The sequence below is a fragment of the Sinocyclocheilus anshuiensis genome, unplaced genomic scaffold (genome assembly GCF_001515605.1).
Source record: "Sinocyclocheilus anshuiensis isolate Anshui unplaced genomic scaffold, SAMN03320099.WGS_v1.1 scaffold391, whole genome shotgun sequence".
Classification (NCBI taxonomy): Eukaryota; Metazoa; Chordata; class Actinopteri; order Cypriniformes; family Cyprinidae; genus Sinocyclocheilus; species Sinocyclocheilus anshuiensis.
In genome coordinates this window covers 74063-83266 of record NW_015548229.1, presented here as the reverse complement: position 1 = coordinate 83266, position 9204 = coordinate 74063, and the positions used below count along the sequence as shown (strand labels likewise).

At 35.9% G+C, this 9204-nt stretch overlaps 1 protein-coding gene across 1 annotated transcript in view; it reads right to left on the bottom strand.

Moving 5' to 3' along the window:
* Window positions 1-3101: 3101 nt before the first annotated feature.
* Window positions 3102-9204, bottom strand: part of LOC107654552 (protein tweety homolog 2-like) — a 78731-nt gene continuing 72628 nt past the window's right edge. Inside the window, exon 14 of the mRNA XM_016441677.1 lies at window positions 3102-3615. Within this exon, the coding sequence (XP_016297163.1) occupies window positions 3535-3615 (81 nt within the window). The 3' untranslated portion in view covers window positions 3102-3534. The remainder of the gene's footprint in view (window positions 3616-9204) is intronic.

Below are 9204 nucleotides of genomic sequence, written 5' to 3'. Positions count from 1 at the left end.
GTCCACAGATTTATGATAAGCTATGAAATCCTTATAATCAAGTGATGATAAACTTACTCTTTGTAAATAAGTAACGTTAGTGAAATTAAAGAGAGATGATTTAGCTCCATCCCTAATCCTGACAGTCTGGCATTGTCTTGTCAAAGTGCTCACTGTACATATTGTGCTCATAACACCATTTACTTTATGATATAAAGTACAATATAAAAGTTAAAACTTACGAATTCATTTAAACTTTGATTTCATATAAAGTCTCAGCTTTCACAGCTTACTAGCGATATCGCTAGCTATTAATAGTCTGACACTGGTGGCTAATTACGCTGTTAACATAAAGCTAAAAATGACCAAAAAAACATACAGAAACAACTGTTCAGACTTACCTGTGAAAGATAATACCCCGAGATCTGTTTGTATTATTGTGTGACGGTTTGTAGATGCCCAAGCTGCCGACGAGTCAGGTATGTTTTCGCCTGCCCCGATATGAGAGTTGCCCGCACCAATATGGCGGCGACGTTGACGTGCGGTCGAGCGGCCAATGAGGCGTCTAGGTATTTATTACGTCTATGGTGTCTATAGTGTCATTCTGTCGCCTGCCAATGACGTCATAAACCCTCGATTTCCGGTTTTGTTTTGTAGAAAACATGCAAATATCAAAGACGCTTTAATATGCTATGCATTTTATTAGTCAGGTGACGACCGCACAGAGTATCATTATAACAGAACGTTCAAATGTATCTAGTATGATAAAACAGCACTACTTACTTGCACTGCTTGCTTCAGCTAGAATGAGCAGAAGCAGTTGACTGTGGCATAATAAAAGCTCCGCTGCTTTCGAGCCGTGTGTTCTGCTCGTTCAGCGGCCTTGTTTCACTTCGACCGCTTTCCACCTCACTCTGCTTCATACTACGACGTTAATAAATCTGTAATACATTAGCTCATCCATGAACATGATTTCTGCCCGAGTCCCATCAGATTGCTTCGGCTGTGGGGATGAAGACCACAACTCCCATGATTCCACACCCAGTCACGGGGTCATCTAACTACGCCTTTGTTTGTTTTGAATATGCACCCTCTAGTGGCAAAAAAATTACATATTGTGCCTTTAAGTGTCAATTTTTCCAAATTGAGACTATTTGAAAATCTGGAATCTGCAAAAAAAAAAAAAAAATTAGAAAATCACCTTTAAAGTTGTCCAAATCAAGTTCTTAGCAATGCATATTACTAATAAAAAATTAAGTTTTGATATAGGCCTATTTACAGTAGGAAATTTACAAAATAGCTACATGGAACATGATCTTAACTTAATATCCTAATGATGTTTGGCATAAAAGAAAAATCGATCATTTTGACCCATACAATGTATTTTTGGCTATTGCTACAAATCTACTATTCTAACCATAAAGTTAAACTGTTTTCACAGGATTAGTATTATAAGCGTTAGGTTTGGGGCAGGTTGTCATGTAACTTATAAAGCTTATTAACACTTGTTGGCCAAAACAATTTGCTATTTTTATACACTGCCATTTACATTTTGCAAATTCATAATTGTTTTAAGGTTTACATTTTGTTGCAAAGTAAAAAAATAGTGTTTTATGGCAGCATTATCAGTGTGATAACTTACCCTATATAGTGTAAAAAAAGAAATAAACATGCCCAGCTACTGGATATAAGTGCCATACATAAATGTCATGTGCCTATAACTTTCAAAAATAACTGCTACACTCATAGGTCTTATTTCAAATTCAAAATGGTTTTATTATATCCATGTTTCTGTAGACGGAAATAAAGCACCACCCTCAGTGTCTGCAACAGTGCTATTCATGCACCCAAAGTCACCCAAAAATCAGTTTAAAAAAATTATTTAAGAGAGTCTAACTATACAATAAACCAAACGGATGCGACCATAAATCTCAAATGAGATTAAGCATCTGTCCAAGTAGCTGATTTTATCAAACAATATACTGAAAATGGCACACAAGCATGGATCAAAGAAAGAAATACAAATCATCACACAACATCAGCTATCAAACAGGTTATTTACAGCTGCTCAACATGTTAATACAAAGCATATGTATTTGCATCATAGGAAGAAATTGGCTCAGTGTGCTCTCTCTAGTTGATATGAGAAGATCTTCAATTTTAAGTTCCAAGTAAAATGACCCATCATTTGTGCCTGCTGGAAAAGAGGTGAACATCTCTCAGGATGTCAGAAACATCATTTGTGGAACAAATCTACTGTATGTTTGTTCACTTTAAACTTCAAGTGATCATGTTGTGCTTAAAATGCCTCTACATGCAAAACAAACAGAAAAGCTTTTATTCCCCTCTCCCATAGATACATCAGTGGTCGCTCACTGAATAAAGCAATGAAAGGGAAAGAAAACAAAGGCTTTAGAGGCACAAAACATGCTTCCATTCTTGGCACAAAACACATTTAGAAAACAAAAGAAGCTTCACTTCAAAATAAGATGATGCATTAGTATCTGTACAGTTAGCCATCATAAAAAGTGATGACATGTCCATGAAGACCACACTGCACAGTAGCAAAAAAAAAAAAAAACTTTTCATGAACAAATACTTAGAAAAGTACCTAGCAAACCTACTATGCTGATACTAGCAATGCTGTACACTATGTAGGACTAAATGTCCAATGGACAGAATATTAATACTTTAACCAGTGTCCACATTTATATGTACAAAATCTTTAAAATGACAAATGGGTAGGTAACCTTTAAGGTTATGTACTCCGGTAAGAAAACAAATGCTCAATTTTTATGCCTAAAAATAGAGGTCCCACTATATTTATATTAGTTGTCTTTATCTACTATTATGAAAAAAACAATCAATTGTTATTTATCAGTGTTGTTATTTTTAACTAAACGTAATTAAAAATAATTTTCAGTAATTGAAATAAAGCTGAAATGAAATTACATTAGATGAAAAAAAGTATTTGAGATTGGATGCAGTTAAGGTGAGTGACAGGTTTCATGGTATGGCTAGTTTTAAAAGTGTAATTTATGCAGCAGATGCAATTACAGAAATGAATTACAGATGTAATTACATGCAGGTATTTTTTATTTTTTTTTCTATGTACACAAGAAGTGCACTGCATCAAATGATTAATTTAAATGTTAGCACATGGTAGTTAAAGACACTTAATATAGAGTGGGTCCAAATAAGCTTTTGTTACCCACGTCAAACAGTTTGAAACGTCAAATAGACCAACAGTCTATTTAATGAAAATATGGTGTAAACGTACAAGTAAAACAGATTAGAAAGAGGATATTTCAGCACCTCACAAATGTGTCAGTAGTGAGGGAAAAGAAGCATCGCACCATCAGAATAATCGACAAACACACACAGACATGCAAGCACCTGTATGAACACACACAGAGTGCTCTTAAATGACGTTCTCCTCTCAGACTGTGCTTATTAAACACAAAGAAGGGCGCGCAGACATGCTGGCGTGAGAGTTTTCCATGTGTCCATATTTCCAGCGTGTAAAGCCTCACACCAGAGGACAACAGATCAGTTCTACACTCGGAAATCCTCCCCAAAGTGTCTGATCTGGTCTTCGGTCATGGAGAGGTAGGTGGCTCTCATGGTTGGAGAGTACTGTGAAAAACATCAACACATATATAGATCACTAAAAACCATTCAAGCCAACAGGAACCATTTTTCAGTAGTGAAATGAAAATGAACTACACTTTTAGTGTTCGGTGTAGACTACAAGTTTACCGATGACGCCAATACAGGTTTATTAGCTAGCTAATATCTAAAAGATTGTATATAAAAAAAGAAAATCCTGTCATCATTTACTCACCCTCATGTTGCTCTAAACCTGTATAAAGTTATTAGCTAACAAAAGGGTATGTAAAGCATGCTAGTGGCCAGACAACACTACAATCCGACAGGAAAATGCTCTTGTAAATGCATTCTGATCTCCTACCAATGGTGGGCGTGCTCTACGTAGCTCATCTGTGCCTAACATACAACATATGTGGGTATGTCTATGAGAATCCATGCCAGGAGTGAAAGGGGGGGAGGTTGGGGGACAAAATCACCCACACAAAATGTATTCAAACTCATGGGATAAAACAAGGGATGAAATAAAAGGAAAAAAGGGAAAGATCAGAGAACAAAGGGAGTGGGACAATAATACTGTAATCATACAGCAACTTACGCGGTTTCTATATGGCTGAGAGTAAAGCTCCAAAAATAATTTTATTTTTTGGTTAAAATAAGAAAGAAAAAAAAAGAACAGAAACATACAAACAGAGAAACATACGAACAAACAAAGAAAAAAAAACGTAAAAGAAGCTATTAGCAGAAGACAGTAGAAAGCCACTGGCCATCAAAGGACAAATAGAAGATTAAGGGTAGAAATAATCATGGCAAGAGTTTAAAGTCAACATGAAATCAAAATTTAGCCCATTTACTCTCTTCATACAATGTCTAATTTTCGTTATGATGAGCACAGATGAATTGTGCACAATAACACAATAAGTACTAAGGAAGTACACTACTGTTCAAAAGTTGGGGTTGGTATTTTATTTTATTTTTTAATGTTTTTGAAAAAGGCCTCTTATGCTCACCAAGGCTGCATTTAATTGAGCAAACATATAGTTAAAACAGGAATACTGTGAAATATTATTTTCAACAAAATAACTTTTCTATTTTAATACATTTCTAAACATAATTTATTCTTGTGATGGGAAATAAAGGCGCACTATAAATAAAATGTATTATTATTATTATTATTAAAACTGAATTTTCAGCATCATTACTCCAGTCTTCAGTGTCACATGATCCTTCAGTAATCATTCTAATATGCTGATTTGATGCTCAAGAAACATGTATTATTATCAATGCTGAAAACAGTAATGTTGCTTAATATTTTTGTAGAAACTATTATATTTTCTTAAGAGTCTTTGATAATAGAAACAGCACTTTTTTGGAATAGAAATCTTTTGTAAATGTCTTTACTACCACTTTTGATTAATTTAATGTTTCCTTTCTGAATATATATATATATATATATGTATATATATCCTTTAAATATAATATATACTTTTGAACAATAGTGTACATATGGCCAATTTTGATTTCATATTGACCCTTAAAATGATTATGAAAAAAGGTTAAATCTTTGGTGTGAATTATTGTCATTGTGTCAACATGAGTGTATGTGTGGTCATGAGAAGGACTTGCCCTCTGGAGCCCAACGCACCGAAGGAGGAGGAGATCCCCTCCCGATCAGTGGCACGTTCTCATAGCGTGGGTTTCCTCCAAACAGCGCAGACTGGTTCCTGTCAAAACAAGACAGTGATAAATGAAAAGAGAAAATGAGGGCGAGAGTTCAGGAAGACAGAGTGAGGAAGGAGAAAGGATATAAGTATTTTAGAAATAATACAGTAAGTGAACTTCCTTTAATATTCCTCAAGAAAGGAAAATCAATCAACATCAGCTCCCCTCTATTACACCCAAAAGTTACTGAATTGAGCTGTCACACAAAATCCAGATGCATCAATCTGAAAACAATTATATCACAGAATATGAAAAAGAATAAATCATGTTTAAGGTTGACTCTTACATATATTCTGACAGGGGTGCGTTGGTCACAGCCTGTGTTGGAGGTTGCAGGCTGGTTTGGCTGCCTATGCTGCTACTGTAGCTGCAGAAGCTGTGCATGTTGCCCTGGTGTGAATGATGGGATGTCATTCGCCGGCTCTGAGGGTTAAACGGGTCCCCGTCATCAATGTCATCGTAATCTCGATCTCTGTGGAGAGAAAGAGAAGCATTGTTAACACTATCATTCAAAGGTTTGGGGCCGGTAAGATGTTTCTCCTTTGCTAACCAAGGCTGCAAAAACACTGAACAAAAGTGCAATTTACAAAAATAGCACCATCAGAATTAAAAATAGAATTAAAGGGATAGTTCACCCATTAATGAAAATTGTCATTTATTCACCTTAGAATTGTTCCAACCAGAAGTTTCTTTCTTCTGTTGTACATAAAAGACGATATTTTGAAGAATGTGGGTAACCAAACCGTTTCTGGTGCCCATTGAATTCCTTAGTATTTTTTTCATACTATGGAACTCAATGCTGACCAGCACCTGTTTGGTTTCTCACATGCTTCAAAATATCTTATTTTATGTTCAACAGGAGAAAGAAACTCATAGAGGTGCAACTTGAGGGTGAGTAAATGATGACAGAATTTTCATTTTTGCGTAACCTATCCTTTTAAGCGGCCAAGCACAACATAAGAAGCTACGCAAGCATGGCTAAGGGAGCGTCAGATTAATTGAAAAAAATAAAAATAATAATAAATAGAGACTTTTAAATTAAAAATTAAAGACTATTACTAATTAAAGAAAATTAGTAAGTAAAGACCTGTTTATGATTTTAAATAAATACTAATAACTTGTAACGTGACAACTGCTTATCACTTTTGACCAACAGGTGGCACTGCCACCAAATTGATCTGGTGTAGTCAGGTTCAGTTTGGCATCATGCCATTACATTTGACAGTTATACAAAAATGGTTTCAGAAAGAGGTGAGAAAAAATGTAAGCATATTTGTACTTTGTGTTATCTCTTGTGACCACTACATGGCATCGGCCCAAAACTTCATAGGTTGCTTCAGGTTATGGTGCTAAAGACAAAAGTCAAGTTTCATAAAAATATGCCAATGCATTTGTAAAATACAGCATTTTATAACAAAATTCACAATGGCAAAAAACTGGATACAGTGTGACTCTATACAGAATCTAAACAGACCAGTCTCTTAAAATTTTGGTCAAACTGTTCAGAAATTTGTACATATTTTTACGAAGTTTTTCATATTTCTTGACTAGTAGGTGGCGCCGTGCCAAAACTCTGCAAGCACCCTCAGGTCATGCTTGTAATGACAGTTACCAAGTTTTCGGCATGCTTTCTTCATGCAAAGGCTCTAACAGACCTGGCTGTATTTCTCAACTGACTCCCAAAGAACTTAATTAGCTAGTTTATGGATGTTTGATTAGAGTTTAGTGCACTATAGTCAATAGTGAGTGATCTAAATGCATTCTGTGTGTGTGTACTGTACCTGTTGGCAATCTGTCGCCACGCTCTCGGGATGGCACACAGCATAACAGAGAAAGCACAGGCCGCCAGCAGAGAGAACAGACAGAGATACAGCAACCCCTCCACGCCATCATAACACACACCTATCAGAGCGTCCAGGTAGTCCTGCAAACACATACACCCCACAAGAGATTTAGATGCATTTGACTAATTGCTAAAATCTCACAGCATCATATTAGACAGAAGCAGGTGGAACATTAATGTGTGCTCGGTACCTTATTGAGTCCTCGGCAGTCTAGAAGTGCAGTGAGCTGATGTAAACTGGCCTCTGAATTATTCAATAAATGCTGAATACTCAATAAATCCCTCTGAAAAGAACCACACACAATAGCTATGAAAAAAAAAATAGAATTGGCCAAAAAAAAAAAAAACAATCATTAAATGCAATACAATAAAATGCATTTATTCATATAGCTTTTTTATTCACCAAGAAAGAAGTGAAATAATATTTCCTTCTGGAGCATCAGTGAGCGTTTTGAACTTTTTGTAATAGTTGCATATGAGTCCCTCAGTTGTCCTCAGTGTGAAAAGATGGATCAGTCATTGTTGCAAAGGGTTTAAATTCAAAAGATGCAGAAAAACCAAAGAATTTGTGGGACCGGAAGAATGTTTCTGAAGAACAGTGGGCAGTTTAACTGTTCAGGACAAACAAGGGACTCATGAACATCTATCACAAAAAACAAAAACAAAAAAACCCAGTATTAAGAATCAAGTGTATTATATGTGGATTATATGTAAATGTGTTTGATGTGAAATATCTGGTTCATGTCAGTACTAAAAAAAATAAAAAAAATAACATGCATTTTGTATGCATTTTCTACTGCCTTCATGTTGTCTAATTAAAATGAATAATTTTACATTGCAATAATAAGAATATAAAACAATGTGTGCTAGATTGTCGTAAAAATGTCAGAAGTTGTATATACCTGTATAGTGAATTTCGCACATACATATGCGAAATTCAGTCAATATTATTGTTTAAATTCATTTTAAATATGCAATGCAAGCCATTTTGGATTAAAGCATCTGCTAAATGCATAAATATAAATGATTTATTGGTAAAGGTTTATACTACAGGCTATACTGAATAGAGCACATAGTACAGGTGCATCTCAATAAATTAGAATGTCGTGGAAAAGTTCATTTATTTCAGTAATTCAACTCAAATTGTGAAACTCGTGTATTAAATAAATTCAATGCACACAGACTGAAGTAGTTTAAGTCTTTGGTTCTTTTAATTGTGATGATTTTGGCTCACATTTAAAAAAAAACCACCAATTCACTATCTCAACAAATTAGAATACTTCATAAGACCAATAAAAATAACATTTTTAGTGAATTGTTGGCCTTCTGGAAAGTATGTTCATTTACTGTACATGTACTCAATACTTGGTAGGGGCTCCTTTTGCTTTAATTACTGCCTCAATTCGGCGTGGCATGTAGGTGATCAGTTTGTGGCACTGCTGAGGTGGTATGGAAGCCCAGGTTTCTTTGACAGTGGCCTTCAGCTCATCTGCATTTTTTGTCATTTTCCTCTTGACAATACCGGTCTGGTGAGTTTGCTGGCCAGTCAAGCACACCAACACCATGGTCATTTAACCAACTTTTGGTGCTTTTGGCAGTGTGGGCAGGTGCCAAATCCTGCTGGAAAATGAAATCAGCATCTTCAAAAAGCTGGTCAGCAGAAGGAAGCATGAAGTGCTCCAAAATCTCTTGGTAAACGGGTGCAGACGTTGGTTTTCAAAAAACACAATGAACCAACACCAGCAGATGACATTGCAACCCAAATCATCACAGACTGTGGAAAATTAACACTGGACTTCAAGCAACTTGGACTATGAGCTTCTCCACCCTTCCTCCAGACTATAGGACCTTGGTTTCCAAATGAAATACAAAACTTGATCTCATCTGAAAAGAGGACTTTGGACCACTAGGCAACAGTCCAGTTCTTCTTCTCCATAGCCCAGGTAAGACGCCTCTGACGCTGTCTGTGGTTCAGGAGTGGCTTAAAAAGAGGATACGACAACTGTAGCCAAATTCCTCGACAAGTCTGTGTGTGGTGGCTCTTGATGCCTTGA